Raw genomic sequence first — 21,161 nt, 5'->3', positions numbered from 1 at the left:
CATACAGTTTACCTTTTACAAAACCAACACAACAAAAATATACGATTTAAGTGAGTCAATAAACATGATAAAGATGGTTCAGTCATGTACGTGAATGAAAGTGTTATGTTGAGAGAAAAAAAATGAAAAATACAACTTAAGTAAACAAAATAAAATACAGTTATAGTTCACACACATAGTAAATAAAACAATATCATTGCATAAGAACATGCTAATTATCTCTGAGTTAAAAGCACAAACAAACTCAAGACACCCTACTTTCGTTTACATATACAGCAACATATACTGCTTTAAAATTCCATCGTTCGTGTAACACCGTAATGTTCATTGGAATAGAACATTATGTTATGTAATAATTTATATATATCTCATGGTTACCTACACCGTGTCATATACCTTTGAATTGTTGATGTACTAGTTAATTTATATTGGTCTAGAGCAAAAACTGTCGATCGAAATGCGAGTCAGGTGCAGTAAAATTGCCACTGTTTAATGTTACTTATACCACTGGGTCGATACATCTGTACGTGAACTGTTAGTTCCTCTTACTTTCTGCTCTTTGTCGGTTTGTTGTCTCTTTGTCAAACTACCCGTTTCCATTCCCAATTTTATTAATATACCAGTAGCCCAATACTTAAGTACCAGCATAATATACCTCTTATTCCTTGTCCAGGTAATTCTATTGTTTTAGTCTTTGTTGATGATATCAATGATGATATCAACTTGTGAACATTTGTATTGGGTTTTGCATTGTCAAATATTTCATTGGATCTGGGCATCATCGAAGAGAAATAATTGTCAAAATGCGCAGATGATGCAGTGAAATTTAAACCAGTAGTTATATAAAAAAAAGGAAACTAACACGTTAAATAATTTCATGCGTCCGAAGCGCTTTTTCTGGATTTACCTTCATCAGGAATGCTCAAAGCCAAACATTTGAAATCCGAAGATGTATAAGTACCGAAGCCGTTGAAGAGCTATATGACATAAAATACCTAAAATAAATAGCCAAATTCATCTAAAGTCAACTTTGTCTGAGGGAGTTGAAACCTTAGTTCTTAATAATTTCAAAATTTATAAACGGATAATTTTAGAAAAGTTTGTTAAATCATGTCAGTACCGAAGTACTGACTATACTGAGCTGAAGATACCCTCGGGAACTGATAGTCCATCAGCAGAGATATCGACCCAGTGATGTAAAAAAAAAATGAAAACAACACGTTTTATAATTTCATTGGATTGGAGACTTTCCTTTTTGAATTTATTTTTGTGATTTTACTTTTTCATACGTCCGAAGCGCTTTTCTGAATTTACCTTCATCAGGAACGTTCAAAGCCAAACATTTGAAATCCGAAGATGTATATATAAAAGTCATTTGGAGTCCTTCAGTCCAGTGTTGTTTTAAAAAGAAAAATGTATGTTACAAATTGGGCTAGATTTTATAATTACAGCTACTATAATACGAATGAAAATGAGAATAAAATTAAGAATTGAAAGGGGAAACAGCCCAAGGCAAACAATGAGTCTTCAACAAACACGGAAACTGTCTAACTCACGTACATTTTTCGAAATTCCTTATAGGAACAATTTTGTACTGTCATTATGAATTTACTCTAAATTTCTTTTGGGAGAAAATAATCTTATTGATGAAACTGATAATTGTTCTGCTCTTGTTCAATCAGCGTATCTCATATTTTTTTCGGATAATATCAATCTTCGAAGCAATTCTAAAATATTTATTTTTGCCTGACTTTAAATTCCATATTTTGTCTTGGGTTTCATTTCAAAAGATCTCGTCATTATGCACTGTATATGACATTGCTGAATGAAGTCATCTTTGAAGTTCAACGACCGATATTAGAGTGTGACATGTTTTTAGATCAGTAGGCTAAGAATTTGTGCTTGTTTTCATTGGCTTCGAACAATCATTCTTCATTACGGTAGTGTTGTTTATTATTTGTAAGTCAATTGTGTTATTTTTTCTTTTCATTATACCGTTTTTTGTCAAGAGTTTCTTTTCCTGTAATATTTTGGTTTTATGTATGTTCTATGGTGTAACTTTTGTTAATCCTCTGATGAAGATTAAAAAAAGGGGGTTGAAATCTATAAAAAAAACAACATTGCACCTGTCTCAAGTCGGGAACCTCGTTTATGGTTATTCTATGTCTTATTTCTTGGTGAACTGAGTGTTGATACAGAATATTTAATAGTTTCTGTTTAATTCAATCAAATTCAACTATTATATCGACATTATAGACTCAGAACAATTTTGAGCTGGACATACTGAACAGACAACTGCCTAGTGATGAAGACTGTATTCCCCCCTCAATGTCTTTTAATAAGTACTTCTAGAGCACCCTACTTGACCCCATTTTTGGGTTGGCTAGATGTTTCTCAATCTTTGACTTCTCTGGTTAGTGTTTTGTACTGTTGTTTATCTTTTCGTGTTTTTTTATCATTCATATTGTATATTTTCTTTCTTATTTTGACTTCTGCGAAGCAACAGTTAATACAAGTAAATCTTTCCGAGTCTATAGGATAGACAAGTCAATCAACAAGAACCTATAGTGTAGACAAAAGCATGTTTGGATCTATAATGTAGATAAGTTCGAATCTTCAGTGTAGACTGTAAATATTTACTATGTGAACACGAACATCTGCAATAATCAACAATGTAGTAGATAAGTAAATATGCCATAAATCTACAATGCAGATAAGGCCAGAAATATGCTGTTGTCTACAATCACTGGGGTAAAGCTGATGACCGTAACTGCATTCACGGTCATCCCAAGATGTCGGATGAAAAATTAGGTCAGTTTCTGTATTGTCTGTTAAAGTGTTTCTATATCATTTTCTTTACAAATCATACATTGAAACGATGTAAATTTATAAAAGAATCACTCGGAAATCACTAATTACTTCCGAGAAATGTGCATGAAACGGGAAATTCGATTTGAAAAAATCGTTCAGATGACCGTAAATCATAATCAGAATATTTTCAAGATGACTGTAACATAAAACAAGCATGACCGTGATTGGTAAAAAGATGACCGTAACTTGTAAAGGATGACCGTAATTTGTAAAGACTGACTGTAATTTATATAGGACGACCGTAACTTTTATAGGATGACCATCAATTCTAAGAAATATCCGTATTGTATTCAAAGCTTTTTTGTTGAGTTTGTCGATATCAATAGGGGCTCGGTTAGCGGATATAAATAATTCTGTTTCATAAATTTTTTTTAAACTATAATATAATTGGCCGTATTTTGGATTTATGACAATGATAGTAAATTCCATATTTCTCGTAAATAATGAAATATTTATTGATAACGACGTTAAAATTTTAACACAAATTGACAGCGATACGACGAAAATTTGAAGAAACATGAATGTGTCCCTAGTACACGGATGCCTCATCTACACTATCATTTTCTATGTTTATTGGACTGTAAAAATGGGATAAAACTGTAATTTGGAATTAGAATTAAAAAGATCATGCATACCATAGGGAAAATGTGTACTAAGTTTCAATCTTATTTAACTTGAAGCTGGACAAACGGACAAACAAACAGACGAACAGATAACGTACGCACAGACCAGAAAAACATAATGCCAATAAATGGAGCATTAAAAACATTAATAATACATACGAATATTTGGTAATCGAGTCTGTGTATGGTTCCAGAGGGCAGATTAAAATCTTAATTTGTCTTGATATATGCAGGCGTAAACACTTTTGAAATAGAACAAAAGAATCGAAGCTCTTTGTTTATCGAGAAAGCGACAAATGTTTACTGTAATGTTTGATATAGTAACAAAATTTTAAAAAGTTAATAGAAACAAATAAAACGACAATTTTCTTCTCAATTACGAAGAGTTTTACTTTAAAAACACCATTTGCATAATTTTTTAATGTATTTATTACATAATAATGCAAAACAATAAGATATCTAGTCGACGACATGGGTATCTATAAGTTGGATGTAGAAAATGCATAATCTCCGATTTTTTTTTAACCACGGACGGAGAACATATCAATCTTTTAGTTCAGAAATATTCGTGTCTGCCCTTCCATTATGTGAATCAAGAAAAAATTCCCCAAAATAGGTAACGATTGTATCGAAAAGAGAAAATCGAGTGCACCTTTTTATGTTAGGGCATGTTTGGGTGTATATTTTGTCTTTAAAACGTACAAAGCAAGAGTATTTGATATAGCATCTCGCTTCAGATTCTATCATTTTTATATATCAAAGCCACAAGTTGACTTTATAACGTAAAAAAATGACAGTACGAAAAGATGAAATATATGGGTCAAGTGAAATACCTATCTAATGAATCACAAAAACAGAGTAGGTGTGTTCGAATTGCTATTTTTTTCTAAAAGTACTTGACGACAGTCTTTAATTTGGATGATGAAAATGCATATCTTCGAAAAAATATGATTTTCTTGTGTGTGATAACTAGGGTTTATAATCTTCAACCACTGAAAATGTTTAGTCTGCCCTTCCACGAAATATTTAATAAGATTTTTTTTAAATGCTTAAGAATTTTCGAAAATTCCACCTGACATCCAAACAGACAATATTTTTTAAGTTTAATCAATGCAGACAAGATCATTAACTGATGCTCATTAGCTAGTAGATACATTTGTCTTTTAAAATATAACTGACATATAACGATCGATCGTAATGGTCCTATGTGGATAAATTTATCAGTTTTCAAGAGCAAAATTGGCAGAGAGTCATCCCTTCAGTGGCTTCCATTTCTACGATTGTGAGCATGAACTGGCGTAATAGGGAGATAATTTTGAAGAAGTAGAATCCTGACTATATGAATAACATTTCTGTATATATACAAATAACCAACAACGTTCCCCCTTGTGATACGCTATTCGTACAAGACTATTTTAAGGATCTACTTTGCTGAAGCTCACCTTCACTAGTTTAGTCGTATGATATTTTCAAAATATTTCTGTTATTTTATTTGCACGACAAAATGGAAGACGATATAATATCAATTGATGTACATGCATTGGTATTTTTAAAAATGTGTATTTATTATATGTCTTTAAAAGGAATCCCAGAAATAAAAAAAATCTTTTGTCGAGCAGTTGCATGGAGGCTGTGCACCGCATTTTTTCATTATACTTGTAAAGTGTCATTTTAGCGCGCTTTTGCAGCATGTTTTCCCTACCTGTTCATTTGCATGTCTTTTTGCAAATTCATTTAAAAAAGAATTAAACCCTCTACTGTAAAAAAGATACATATGGTAATCTTTGCATTTGAAGCACGTCTTATTTTCTTCTACATATAGGATAATACTCTCATATTAATATATTTATACCAACACGATTAATCATTTGATACAAAAAGGTAGTTATATAAACACGGATATTTCTTAGAATTGAGGGTCATCCTTTAAAAGTTACGGTCATCATTTACAAATTACGGTCATCTTAAAAGCAATTACGGTCACCCTTGTTATGAATCGCTGATTCTGTTACGGTCATCTCGATTGTGATTTACGGTCATCTGAGCGATTTTTTCAAATCGAATTTCCCGTTTCATGCACATTTCTCGGAAGTAATTAGTGATTTCCGAGTGATTCTTTTATAAATTTACATCGTTTCAATGTATGATTTGTAAAGAAAATGATATGGAAACACTTTAACAGACAATACAGAAACTGACCTAATTTTCTTCCGACATCTTGGGATGACCGTGAATGCAGTTACGGTCATCAGCTTTACTCCAGTGTACAATGCAGACAGATACATATATCACAATCTACAGTGAAGATAAGTAAATCTACCATAATCTACAATGTACTAGACAAGTAAATTTGCAATGCTACACAATACATATATGCAAATCTACTATATCTACAAAGCAGACAAGCAAATCTACCATAATCTACAAACCAGACAAGTAAATCTACCATAATCTACAAAGCAGACAAGCAAATCTACCATAATCTACAAAGCAGACAAGCAAATCTACCATATTCTACAAAGCAGACAAGTAAATCTACCATAATCTACAAAGCAGACAAGTAAATCTACCATACTCTACAAAGCAGACAAGCAAATCTACCATACTCTTCAAAGCAGACAAGCAAATCTACCATAATCTACAAAGCAGACAAGCAAATCTACCATAATCTACAAAGCAGACAAGTAAATCTATCATAATCTACAAAGCAGACAAGTAAATCTACCATAATCTACAAAGCAGACAAGTAAATCTACCATACTCTGCAAAGCAGACAAGCAAATCTACCATATTCTACAATATAGACAAATAAATATGCCATATTCTAAAATGCATACAAGTAAATCTACTATAATATACAGTGCAGACAAGTAAACCTACAATAACCTACAGTGTAGACAAGTAAATCTGCAATATTCTACAATACATACAAGTAAATCTATCATAAAGTAAATACGGATGTCGCATATTCTACAATGCAGACAAGTGCATATGCCACAATCTATAGTGGAAACAAGAAAATCTACCATAATCTAAATCAAATATATGACAGGGTATATAAATTATTTAATATATATGTTAAGGATATGGTCCTGGATGTATCAGCTACTCACCCGTGCCACATATATACGTTTAAGTGCACCCAACCCCGAACAAAGATGATTAAACTGAGAACAATTTCAATCATAACCATTTATTCTCAGCATTGGTAGTTTCATTACCATTATTTTTGTAAATTGTCATTTGGAGCACAACATAGCATTGTGCTTAATCTAAGTCATGTTTAATTGATAGTCTTCGGGGCACGGGTGTTTATATCACGTGATTGTGGTCACATAAATACTGATACAGAAGCTTAATTCGATATATCTATGTAGTAACATATACACAACAGAGAGTGAATTAATCATGGAGGTAAAAGAAAAACATGATTTTGACTTGGAAGATGAGGACAAAGTTCATATAGAAACGGATTCGATATCAGAAGAAAGTTCAGAAGAAGATCGTGAACAATGGGACAAAAAAATAGAATTTATTTTATCAATGCTCGGCTATATTGTTGGATTAGGAAACTTTTGGAGATTTCCTTACCTATGTATGAGAAACGGTGGCGGTGAGTGATTTACCCGAAACTTATCATATATTGACATTAACATTAAGATATGACAATTTGTTTAAACACACAACTTGATTTGAAAATACAATCATTTTTCGTCGCGCTGATGCGGGTTGAAGCAGAAATCAATCAATCAAATCAAATCGGAAGGTTTTTTTTTACGGCCAGTACGTATTCATCACAGTACGATGAACTCTATTCATGCAAGATTTCATATGGTTTATTTGCCATATCCTTAGTCCTCATTCTTTTTAAAGATTGGACGTCTAAACCTTATAAATTTAAAAGCTCATCATGTTCTATGTTCGTTATATATAAAACTTTTTTTTTCTTTTTTATTTGTGTTGGCTTCGCTGCAAAAATGCCATGAGAGAGGACATACGTTAGAATTTATAATATAAATTTAATTAGTTTTCTTGTTTGCATTGTTTTACATTTTTTCATGTATGTAAATAAGTATATTTATTCATGTCTTGTATGTAAATAAGTATACACTATGTCAATTTTGTATCGAGATGCTAGTTCCAAGACAAATTTTCTTCGTAAATTAAATATGGAATGAAAGAACGCAGTTATACTTGCAAGTAAAAAATGCAGAGCGTCACTTCTCTTATACCGATAGATGCAATACAGAGTTACCACTTTCTCGTACATTCGTTCATTTCAATGTATGAATATAAATAAGAAGATGTGGTATGACTGTCAATGAGACAGAAAACTCTCCATCAAAGTCACATGGATAAAGAGTTAAAGGTCAACGTACGACCTTCAATACTATGTATCAGCTAAGTCGCTCTGACATATATATATTGTTTGGAGTAGGATGAAAGGAAAATGTAACATATGCGAATAAACAAATACTAGTTCTTTTTAGATTTGAGACAGTTCATCATAGGGTCTTCAACCAATTAACCGTTTTCTGCAGTTGTATGTGTCTATACTGATCCTCATGAAGGATATAACGATGGTCATCCTATCTAATCATCTCTTTTGTAAATTACAACTAAGCTTTTCCTTTTGATATCTACGGTTTTATTTTCCATTTATTGAGTAACAGAACCATTTAACGATTGAAAACATTACGAACCGTCAAATTAATAGAAATTACTTTTTTTCTCTCGAAATGATTTTTTTTTATGACTGAATGCTTTTTATTATATTTAATGGCATCATGCAACGCAACTGTATTCCCCAAAACAGCAGTATTTTCAAAACACGTTACTCATTTTAAATCTAAAAATGAAGATCAAAAAGTGAGGTTTTTCTATGTATACACCCGTACAGCAAACAGTGATTCAGCAAAATTACGTTTTAACGCATATCATAGAAATTAATCGAATTAGAGTTGATAGACTATTTAGAAAATTAAGACAATGAACCACCGGTAAAAAACTAATATTGTTGAATATATTTTTGACTGAATTGACCATCAAGCGAATGTTACTGGAGGTTATCGTACTAGGTAATTTTACTAACGATAACGTTATTAGTCCTTCAGGGATCTCAAGGCAAACGCGAACCTTCATGGTTAAAGTGTGTTTTATTTTATACACTTTTGAGTTGTAAGCTCCAAAACATATGTACTTAGCTCACTTAGCTTTTCCAAAAGTTAAACTAAATTGCAAGGCTGTAATCTGGAAGGAAAATAAAAAAAACCACAAAAAAACACAAAAAAAAACAAGTCACTGAAACGCTAAAACTGGAAATGTTACATAAATAAGCTGCTGAGCTTTTCATCATAAAGATATATGAAGATTTAGTCTGATTTCCAATGAGACAATTCTCCATCCATGTAACAATTTGTAAAAGTAAACCATTATAGGTCAAAGTACGGTCTTCAACACGGAGCCTTGGCTCACACCGAACAGTAAGCTATAAAGGCTTTTTATCTGTTTATATATGTTTATATATTAATATTTAACTACCCATCCCCAAAACCACACACCTTTATAATACATTTCAAGGTTATAACTTTTGGGCTATAAAATACCTCCAAAGCAACAATAATAAACAGAAGTCTGGAAGACATTCGAACATATTTTCCGTAGTTAAAACTATACATTTAAACTTATAGTAATGGTGATCAATTATGGTTTTAAAGGCATAATGAAGTTATATCGGAAATGTTATTGTTTCAGGTGCCTTTCTATTCCCGTTCATTATCTGCTGCATTTTCATAGCGTTTCCGTTGTTTTTCCTGGAGGTGTCACTTGGACAGTTCACAGCACGGAGCACAGTCCAATGTTGGGAGGTATGTCCTTTATTCAGAGGTAAGTATTAACAAGTGTAGTCTAGCTTTTTGTTATTGTTTAGTAAGACTATAGATACAAGAAGATTGGGTCTTCAACACGGAGCCTTGGTCCACCCCGAAAAGCAAGCTGTAAGGGCTTTTAAAATGACTAGTGTATAACCATTCAAATGGGGAAAACAACTATAAACGGTCTAATCTAAATTATTAAAAAAAAACGAGAAACGAGAAACACTTATGAGCCACATCAACTATCGACAACTACTGAACATCAGGTTCCTGACTAAGGACAGGTGCATTGTTATTATGCAAGTATTTGCTTTTCACCGCTAGATAACCAAGCAACAAGTTTTAGTATTAACACTGAAAAATCAGCATGGTAGAAAATGATAATTTTTAATCCGGAATCCATCGCATATTTTTATGTCAAATCAGATTTATAAGCAACCAAAAAAAAATAAAAAATAACGAACCATTCATTTGTTTTCCTGTTTTATAGTCTTGACCCAAAAAATGCAGTTAAATCGTTTGTGTGCTTTAAGGGTAACGAAAAGTCGTAATTTATCCGGCGTATGATTCAAATCAGATTAAAATTATTCGTAAATAATGGGCATTGAATACAAATTCCAATGGAATCAAACATTTATAATTGCAGTTTTAAAATATTTCAGATTTCAATAGTATCACTAAACAAATTAATAAACACAATACACATAATATACATAGTAACAGTTCATATATAGTACTGCTTTGTTCTACTATTTTATTTATTTGTTCATTTGCAGGCGTCGGAATGGGCATGGTGATTTTAAACGTTGTATGTGCTTTATATTACGTCATGGTGGTCACGTGGACATTATACTATCTTTATAACTCTTTTATATCACCACTGCCATGGACAACATGTGGAAATATTTGGAATACAGAACAATGTTACAATGGACCAATTACTGCATTACGCAATAATAATTATACTCGTGCTGTGGGATATATAAATAATACCGAAGTGCATTCCAGTCTTTTGACTGCGAAAAACTTCAGTGACGTTAATAGTACAATATCTAATTCGTCATCTTACGGAAATTTTTCCATTGACCGAATATCTAGTCAAGAAGAATTTTGGCAGTAAGTGAGAATAATAATTAATAAAAACACAGAGCATTGAGCTCGTTTATAACGACACTTATCTCTTATCAAACATGGTGGACATCTCATTTAGTTGAAATCAGTGTCTACACCCGTTTATCATTAATATATAAAATGTGTTTGTGAGCTAAGCTATTATGCTGAAGGCCGTACTTTGAGGGTCACTGATGAGTCTTTTGTAGAGGAAACGCGCGTCTAACGTACTAAATTATAATTCTGGTTCCTTTGATAACTATTAACATCACTTAGTCGATGCCACTGCCGCAGGACGTTTCAGTAGTCCAGTAGTCAACTCTTCGGTGTTGACATGAATATCAATTATGTGGTCATTTTCATAAATTTCCTTTTTACAAAACTTTGAATTTTTCAAAAAAAAAATATTAAGGATTTGTTTTTATCCCAGGCATAGATTACCTTAGCCGTATTTGGCACAACATTTTGAAATTTAGGATCCTCAATGCTCTTCAACTTTGTACTTGTTTGGCTTTATAACTATTTTGATATGAGCGTCACTGATAGGTCTTATGTAGACGAAAAGCGCATCTGACGTACTTAATTATAATCCTGGTTCCTTTGATAACTATTTACAAAACTGGGTCGATGCCACTGGCGGTGGATGTTTTGTCCCCGATGGTATCACCAGCTCAGTAGTCAACACTTCGGTGTTGACGTGAATATCAATTATGTAGTCATTTTCATAAATTTCCTGTTTACCAAACTTGGAATTTTTCGAAAAAAACTAAGGATTTTTTTCATCCCAGGCATAGATTACCTAAGCTGTATTTGGCACAACTTTTTGAAATTTAGGATCATCAATACTCTTAAATTTTGTTCTTGTTTGACTTGATATCTATTTTGATATGAGCGTCACTGATGAGTCTTATGTAGACGAAACGCGCGTCTGACGTATTAATTATAATCCTGGTACATTTGATAAATATTTGACCTTTAATTCTTAATTTTTTTTATACATTGTGACTTGGATGGAGAGTTGTCTCATTGACACTCATACATCATCTTCTTGTGTATATGTATGTATGTATGTCAAAACGCGACAACGCATTTGTTCTTTTTCGCATATAACAAATGTACGCCTTTTTCAGGACTCTCTTAGCCCTTTTATCGTAAAAGTCGCCATACTACACAAATGGCTTTGATCGGGTTTTTGCAAGATCGAAGGTTTTCTTTTATTAATCACGGGAAAATCTGTTGGGTCATCTGTCTCAATCCTTAGGCATTGTACCCTTTGGTTTGTACTACAAATAGGTAAACCAGATGACATTGGACAAACATTCAGATTATATGTTGTTTACTGTTCTCTGTCTTTCGATTTCGGATTTTATTTTTGCTTTATATTTCAGATATAAAGTTTTAGACATGTCGAAAGGAATAGAAGAGATGGGAAGTTTAAATCTAAACATACTTATTTGTCTGCTTGTATCCTGGGTAGTTCTCTTTCTATGTCTAATGAAAGGGATAAAATCCGTTGGGAAAGTAAGTATTCTTTCTGCTTCCCTAACTTTGTTTTGTTTTAACTGCATAAGGTTGCATTGCTTGGGTCTAAATTGATTTGTCAAATAACAATTACTACTCATTAAAGCCTACATAACATTAACGATACCAATTGTTCTGCACCAGATGTGAATTTCAATAACATATGTCTCTTTAGTGATGCTCGAGGCCAAGCTGTTTGAAACAAAAAAAAAACCCAACATAACAACAAAACAAAGAGCTTATAGACCACAAAGTACATAAAGTCAAGCTAGTGATATCCTTGGGGACACCCGTAGAGGTATTGACCTAGTAGTAGAAATAGAATTAACGGTACCACGTTTTTCTGCACCAGATGTGCATATGTTTATTGTGGACAATTAATGTCTAAACAGTGATACTCGAGGTAAAAATATATTCAAAACTTTAAATACCCATCATGTTTATATTGTCAGTTTTGGAGACAACTGTGTATTCAACTGAACTGTTAACGACTTAACTCTGGTATTAATCATTTGCAATATTGACAATGCCATATTCAAAAGACGTATGCTCGTCAGTTGTCAATGAAATAATTGAGATAAACTGTTTGTTTGACTATATTGTCATGTTGATTATATATATATTTGCTTAAGCACTATATCTTTTATCTTTGATGTTCTCATACGTTTTTTTTATATGTTTTAATTCAAAAAAAAAAAAAACGTCTTGTAAGCAATGCAATCCAATATCATGCAGTTTAACAAGAAGTTTTAGTGTAAATATTTGTTAAAGATTACACTGACGCTTGACGGTATTATCAGGAAATACTGGGGCCGTGAGTACAAGTCCCACTACTCTGCAAAAAAGACAGATGCTATATCAATCTCGGCCAGTGTAAATTACATAACGAACGTTAGTACATGTGTTAGAAATAATGATATGTGAATGCATACCTTTTTTTTCCCAGGTAGTCTATGTGACAGCTACTTTGCCATATATTTTAATGATCATTTTGTTAGTCAGAGGGTTAACATTACCAGGAGCGATGAATGGAATTCGATATTACATATATCCCAATTTTACTAGAATAGGAGATCCAAAGGTAATGCAATAAAACAAACATAAATATAGCCTTTCCTAAATTGTAAATTAACAAAAATACCGAGCTCTGAGGAAAATTCTAAACGGAAAGTCCAAATACAAATTGAAAAATCAAAACTCAAGCACATCAAAGAAATAGATAACAACTATCATATTACTGAATTACTATTAAAACTTTCTTAGGTAGGAAATGGTTGATTACACCTGGTTTTAAAGCTAGCTAAACCTCTCACTTGAATTACAATCGCATAAAACAAAACCTTTATATTTGTCCATATTTGTATACCATGATAGCAAAATGTTCTATCATATCATGAACAATCTTCGTTTCAAGTTTTAAGCACATTGAAGATAAAGATTTAATTATATTCAAAGGGAGATCAAAACACAAGTTCAACGACAACACACAAACAAAACAAATCAATTACAAGAAGGCAAGTTAACGGAATAAAGATAACCGGTATGTAGGAAACACGAGCGAGCACAAGAAAGTACTGGGCAAAAAAATATACGACCAAAACACTCTTACAGTGTAGGGGATATCTTCATCATGCATATGGCAACGGTTTATTTTAATTTATTTCACATTGTAAAGATTCCAAGAATAACAACTTTGATTAAAATAATGGATAGTGTCCAACCTTGTATTTTTGTTTCACATTTGTAAACCAAATTGTTTTGACAATAGTATTTTAATGAACCAAGGCATGCAAAGTAATCATTTTAAACAATATTTTTATAATTGCCTTCAATAATGCCCACTGGAATAACTTATTAGTGGACAAAACTATAGAATTCTCGTAAACAAAGATTACTTACATATCAATCTATTTAAACATTTTAATTTAATATGTTTTTAAGGTGTGGATTGAGGCAGCAATTCAAGTATTTTATTCAACATGTGTTTGTTGGGGACCTCTTATCACTATGGCGAGTTATAATAAATTCAACAATAATTGTTTAAGGTAATTATTTACAATACTATGTAAAAATTTAAAAAAAAAAAGGATGTTTTATTCAGAGATCAACTGAAGGTCTTTCGATCTTCGAATTTAAACTATTGGATTGTTAAAGTTTAAAATAAATTTATAGAAAGATATGTCAATAAATTGTTTTACTTTTATGAAATAGGGCAACTCATTCTTATTTCTGCTTTATAAGTTATATAAGGTGGTTCCATAAGAAAGCGAAATCATATTGAAACTATAACATCTGTCAGGCGCACCACCAAACGATATATTTTGGGATTTGCTATTTACAGGGCCCATTATCACACCTGAACTTCGTAACACACACTATAACATTAACACCATGTCTTTGATATGAATTTTTGTAGCGCAAATTATTTTCAAAACCATTCCAACTTAATAAATTTCTTGATTCATATGTAAACAGAGATTCTGCGATGCTGATCACAATGGGAGAAGGTTTTAGTGTTTTTGGTGGATTTGTTGTTTTTTCTGTTCTTGGGTTTATGGCACATTCCAACGGTGTTGAGATAGAGGATGTTGTTAAATCAGGTAAATCTAATGTCTAATGAAGAGAAATATGTAAAGTGAAAACCGCAGTATTTGCTTTATTAGGAATTTATTGATTGTTCATTTGGAAATTCAGTTTAAGATGCAAACATGAAAAAGAACTTTATTAGTGAACTCATACAGACGTTTTGTTTTAAACAAATTAAGCACTATGCATAAGCACCCACAAATGCTAAACATACCGATGTTTATACAAACACATACTATAATATAAAATAAAAATGCTTAAAAAGTCAACATATTTCTTAGTTTCTATGCCTTCCAATATGAAGTTACAGGCTATATCATACCAGCAATTAAAACCAAACGCCAATTGCCACAGTACCATGAAATTGATTTTACATTTTTATTATTGGTAGTATAATTTATTTTTTGATGACCAGAAGATATGATAATGTATCAGCTTCACATAAACTGTATTGGACCTGCATCTGATGCTAAAACGTAACATAAAGTGGGATGTCAATACCGAAAACTAAACTCATTCAGCTTGACAGACAAAACCTTATATATCTTAGAAGCACAATTTCCCTTTAAAACTACTATCCATCAATATAGTTCAACAGAAAACATTTTTTTTTTTATTATTTTAAGTACTTCTGGTTCAGCACACAATAAACAACACTTGTTAATCTATTTTATTGTGCATTTTCTGTTAAGAATAACATTAAATCATATGCAAATGCAGAAAACAAATTTGAATTATTTCCTAAACATAGGAAATTTATTAACTACGCCAGAATTCTAAACCTGCTACTAAAACCGACGTTATCTTATCATTTTAAAGAAAAGTAGTGACGCAAGAAGATTAATCTGTTTAGGTTATGACATTATGATTTTTTTTCAGGGCCTGGTTTGATTTATATAGCATACCCAGAAGTTGTAGCCAAACTGCCACTACCCAATCTTTGGGCTGTTATATTCTTTATCATGATATTAACCATTGGGTTGGATTCGCAAGTTAGTAATTTCCAGATCTTTTGACGTTACATACAACAAATCATTGATTTCGATGTAGAGTATATTTTAAAGAATTTCAAATGAATAGACAACAACTGTCATATTCCTGACTTGGTACAGGCATTTTCAAATCTTAAGCGCTAAAACTCTCACTAAAACATCCTTTAACAGAACTGCGAGAAAGAACAATTCAAACTATCCGATCGAAATTTGTACACTTATTATCCCGAAGTGGCTGATAGTTCCAATGTTTGTCTGAACGTCTTAACTTACTAAAGACGTGTTTAAACTGTCATAGATGTGACCTGTTCACAAACACTCTTACATATATTATTATGTACTTGGTCTTGCCAATTGATGTTAGATTCAACTATGGTCCAACACGATGAGGTATTCACTTAAAACTGAAGATACTTGCCCCGTCGACCCATCTGTTTTGACTCTATTTTCACTATATTTATTGCCTTTTTATATCTTGAAATGAATTCGGCATCATAATGCAACCGAAATATTTTGCTATTGAAAGTGTTGAACTTTTATCTTAATAAATGATATTTAGTTTGCAGGTATTGAGCCTATTATTGCCGTTTTCTGTGACAGTTTCCGATATATAAGGAAAAGAAGAATGATGTTTACTGCCGTTTTAATGGCGTCTTTCTTTTTGTTGGGACTGCCCTTTTGTTTTCAGGTAATTGTTTGGTGGGTAATAACAATAGTAAAAATGTTTAAATTATTTAATCAAAATAGACTTTTATCATATATTACATGGTTTTGAACGTTTTCAAATCGCGAAAGATCAGAACTGGCTTTCCCGATATTCAACTGAACCACATATACTCCGCTAATATGATATAAATTAGTAATTTGATAAAAAAAAGACACACACTAAAAACCTACACACTCAAATGCACAATTGCAGGTATAGACAGAATTAACAAGTACCACTAGTAAATGTAAAATTAAAAAAAAAGTAAATATATTTTTGAAGGTTTAAATTACTTTTGATTCTACAATGACAATATTCAAAGATTTTACAATGTGAACCAATCGACTCCAAATATTATGCCAAAATATCGTTAAATAATATTACAATAATTATGTTTTTATAGTTTAGATTGTAATTTTTTTTTTTTGAAATATGAAATACATTAATGGTTCATAACTTTCGGTTAAAGTTACGCCTTAATATTTGAACATTGCGTTTGGTTGGTAAGGTTCGTAAGCAACTGGAAATCACTTCAGTATTAAATTGTATGAATAAAACTGTCGGAGTATGATGGCGACGAAGAAACAACCCATCAACAACATTGGACATCAAGAGATAGAAAAATGTATTAAATCGTCTTAAATGGTGACTAACTTTGTACTTATTATATGCACACTTCTGCTGTTTGCTGGATGATCGCAACTATTGTTACATTAATTTATTATGTCTGTCACGGTTGCTCATCAAATATTGTCAATATTACGAAACAATAAACAACTGTAATATAAGTTTGAGGATTAGCAGGCTTTAAAGCAGTTTTAATCCATGATTTTCGTCGGATAATGCCTGTACTTAGTTAGCAATATTGCAGTTGTTTTTCACTTGTTCTGTTGAATGTTAGCATTTAATTTTGTCGGTTTTGACTTCCACTTTTTTTAATTTCCTTTTTTTGTATATAGGGTGGAATATATGTTTTTCAACTAATGGACTGGTATATAGCTGCCTTTTGTATTCCAATTTTTGGAATTATTGAATGTTTGGTATTTGGTTGGATATATGGTAAGAAAATTAACCAATGACACAAGGACATGAGTATAAAACAACTGTCACAAAAGAGTAAACCTTCAAGTGTGCCTTATCGCTTTTGCCATCCAAATAATCATTCAAATCCGTATTTTAGTGTACAGGAGACTTCTCAGAAAAAAGAATATTTGTATACCGATAGCATATAAGAGATTGTCAAACTTGACATTCCTACCTTTTGTTTTTGTATGTCTAAGTTCAGTATATAAGCGAATTAGTAAAAGTCTCGAATAGAAGTGAATAAGCAAAATAATTGGACGACATTGTATACATCTTGCAAGTTTAATAAAAAAAAAATTATGTAGAAAGAACATATGTATTTCACCTGTGCATCGAGTGATATACGATATTTCTCTGAATTGTACAAAATCAGTTTTTACCGATATAGAATACCTTTTGTACAGTTACCCAGAAAAAAATGAAAACAAAAGATTCTACCTCTGTATGAATCAATTATATTTCTCCACTCGTTTGGTTTTGCTTATTATTGAGAGTGAGGACGTAAAGGTAGCGCGACAATTTTCGGTATAGTTAGACATTGAGAAGAAATAGTCGAACAACTTTTAAGAGTGATTTCCAATAGTCATAAACATAAGGTTTCATTACTTATTGTATACCTCAGTATAATTGTGATCACTATAATAAATGATGTGATAAAAAATTACTTGCAGGAGCCGACAATTTTTCTAGAGATATAGAACTGATGATTGGTCGGCCTATCCCAATAGTAATAAGGATATTATGGTGCTTTGTCACGCCAGTATTACTTTTTGTAAGTTTTCTGTGAAGTCATTCACATACTGATATTACGAAATATATCAATCAAAAGTTTGAAACACATCAGAAGTAATACAGAAAGCTAAAAGCATCAAGTGGAATTCTCCTGTGCAACTAGTATTTCGCCATTTATATTAGAACACGTGAGCTGAGGGGTTTAAAAAAAGAGGCAAAATATGTAAAAGCACATCAGTCGAAAACAAACTGACAAAACCATGTCAAAACCAAACAGAAAAGAGAAACAATAGTATGAGTACAACAACAAAATTTAAAACTATAGACTGAGCAACATGAACTACATCAAAAACTTGGGATGATCTCCGGTGCGCCTGAAGTTTTATCAGATTTTTTGGCCATATATGACAACCGTCGTGCTACTCCTATACAAATATGAGCAGATTGGTAATTTGACTCCTTTCTAACCCTGAGATATCAGCAAATTCCTAAAACATCGGTCAAGATAATTATTTAACCCTAAAACTTGACTGATTGTGAAATTGTGATACTAAGTTTTTCATGACAAATGATAAAACAGACTGATACGAGTAAACACGATACAGACAGAAATGAAAAGAACTCAAAGAACAACACATAAAACTGCAGCAAAAACAACCCAAACCTCTTTTAAACAAAACCAGGGGTGATATTAGGTGCTATGGAATAGTAAGCATATCCTGATCTACATATGGCGTCCGTCGGATTGTACAAAATGATATTAAGTCTTATTTTTTAAATCTCATTCGAGGAAAAGAGATGGGATATGGTTACGACAATTGGAACATATCTGTCGTTATCATTGAACAGAAATTATATTACTCAACCAACCTATAATGGCCGTAAAATTTTCTCAAGGATGACTTTAACTTAACAACTTAGAACTTTATTCGAGGTTATGTGGAATTTTTGAAATTTCTACTAATGATTGTCATGGCATCGATAGTACCAAATTTCAAACATAATGCAGTAAAGAAGTTATTATTACTATATTTTCAGATCTTACTGGTTATGATCGTGGTTCGATATGAATCACCAACGTATGGAGATTACAGTTACCCACTGTTAGCGAATGTATTTGGGTTTACCTACGCCTTAGTCCCACTACTTCCTGTGATAATATGTGCCGTTATAACCGTTTTTCAGTCTGAAGGAAATACTGTATTAGAGGTTTATATAGTTTATTGATATCATGTAGTTATCTTTTGAACATTCACTTGTTTTACTGTAACATAATAGTTTTCTCTCAGCCCAATTCATCATCAAACAATTTTCAGTTTTCCAAACCTGCCTTGTAAATGAATAGAAAATATTAATGTATAAACTCCTAACATACCAAGCTTATATTTTGAATCCGCCAGACGCGTGTTTCGACAACGTAATACTCATCATTGTCGCTAGAATCAAATGCAAAATTGAAAAAAAACATTGAAAATCGAAAATGTTGAAAAAGTTGTTCTAAATTCAGCTAAAACCATCTTGTCCTGGTGATAGAAAAACATTAATTTTACGATAAGTTCTACATTTTATAAACAGTAAACTTACATGAATGACAATCAAGTATATTTTATATCAACACAAACGTACTGACTATTGGGCTAATGCACTCGGAGACAAAACGTCTACTAGCGTGGCATCCGCCAGTAACAGCAAATTCATTAAAGGAACCAAGCTAATAATTTGAAGTATGACAGACAGTTGCATAATTTGCTTACTTAAAAAAGAAGACCTACTTGTGTCCCAATCATTGAATGTTTTGCATTATTTTAATTCATGTTAAAATTTCACATGTTAATCCAATTTTTTTTCAGAAATTTAGAAACTCTTTACGACCAACTATGTTATGGCAACCAGGAGATAAAAATGAAAGAAAAAGATACATGGAAATGGATGTAATAGATACACAGACATTCTCAGAAAGAATCAGTTTGACACTTTTGGGTCGATAATGACATATATATATATCAAGCATGTTCAAAACAATTGATAAATTTTATCCAACAATGAGTAAGATAGAGGTTTATGAGGAACAAATATCAATTATGAACTCTGTAATGGATATTATATTGCTGATGTCGATCATTGAAAGTATTGCTGCGTAAGAAAGTAGACATTTGGCAAAAACGTGTTTTGTTTTAATTACAACAATCATAAGTTATATTGTTGTTTAACAAGAACTATATGCAAAAGTTTAAATACATAATCTGTTATTACATCAGTGTTTTTCTTTTGATTTTTGATAATATGTGTATATGTGTATATGAATTCAATATAACAACACACATAAATACCATAACTAAACTAAAGATCACTTATGAACTATATCCTGTTGTTTTCTCATTCGAAGAATTAACGAGACATACTATTCACATCACCACGCTGTGAATCTACACTCATATATGAAATGTCAGATAATTCAATACATTTCCAGATCGAACGATCTTTCTGATATGCTCTTCATTGTGGGTATTCTAAAACTTGTCGTCTTGAGTCTTTCTTTTTCAGAAAATTGCTTAGCAAGATAATCGTAATGAGAATATCCCTCTTGAAAAACTTCTTACAATGTGGACACGCTTATGTTCATAGTATAAATTTAGATATGGAAACGCCATTCGACAGAGGGTGGATAATTATGGAGATATTGAAGGTTAACAATAGAAAACGCAATATCGTCTCGTGTTTAAGAGAAGTGTTATTTTAAAGAAAAAGACACAAGTTTGACGCAGACATTTTAGTTTTAGTAGTATCCCTTATTTCTAATTCCCTTGCATATATTAGGTAGAAAGAATCGCTGAAATATAGGTTTCACATTTTGATTATGTGACATGGATTTACTAAGCATAATAAAAACTTATCAAAGATGCCAAGCTTATAAATTGTAACGTGAGATGCACGTTGTATCTTCACTAGATTCTTCATTGACGTTCGAATCAACAGAGAAGCTAAACCAATTCTAAAACTAATTTTGAGAGCCTTGAAAAAAATCTGATAAATTGTATGGAATACGGCCGTGTATTGATGAATG

General features: G+C 31.9%; 1 protein-coding gene across 1 annotated transcript; it reads left to right on the top strand.

Annotated features, from left to right (window-relative positions):
• The first annotated feature begins 6,792 nt into the window (after positions 1-6,792).
• Positions 6,793-20,349, top strand: LOC143082501 (sodium- and chloride-dependent glycine transporter 1-like). Its single transcript, XM_076258197.1, has 13 exons — positions 6,793-7,107; positions 9,249-9,380; positions 10,144-10,483; positions 11,866-11,998; positions 12,945-13,079; positions 13,940-14,043; positions 14,474-14,598; positions 15,464-15,576; positions 16,136-16,264; positions 17,242-17,341; positions 18,037-18,137; positions 19,136-19,306; positions 19,948-20,349. The coding sequence occupies exons 1-13, from the start codon at positions 6,903-6,905 to the stop codon at positions 20,083-20,085; spliced, it is 1,926 nt and encodes a 641-aa protein (XP_076114312.1). The 5' UTR covers positions 6,793-6,902; the 3' UTR covers positions 20,086-20,349.
• The last annotated feature ends 812 nt before the right edge of the window (positions 20,350-21,161 follow it).

This window comes from Mytilus galloprovincialis, chromosome 7 (genome assembly GCF_965363235.1).
Source record: "Mytilus galloprovincialis chromosome 7, xbMytGall1.hap1.1, whole genome shotgun sequence".
In the NCBI taxonomy this organism is placed as follows: domain Eukaryota; kingdom Metazoa; phylum Mollusca; class Bivalvia; order Mytilida; family Mytilidae; genus Mytilus; species Mytilus galloprovincialis.
The sequence above is the reverse complement of the archived record's forward strand: the minus strand, read 5'-3'. Positions and strand labels throughout refer to the sequence as shown.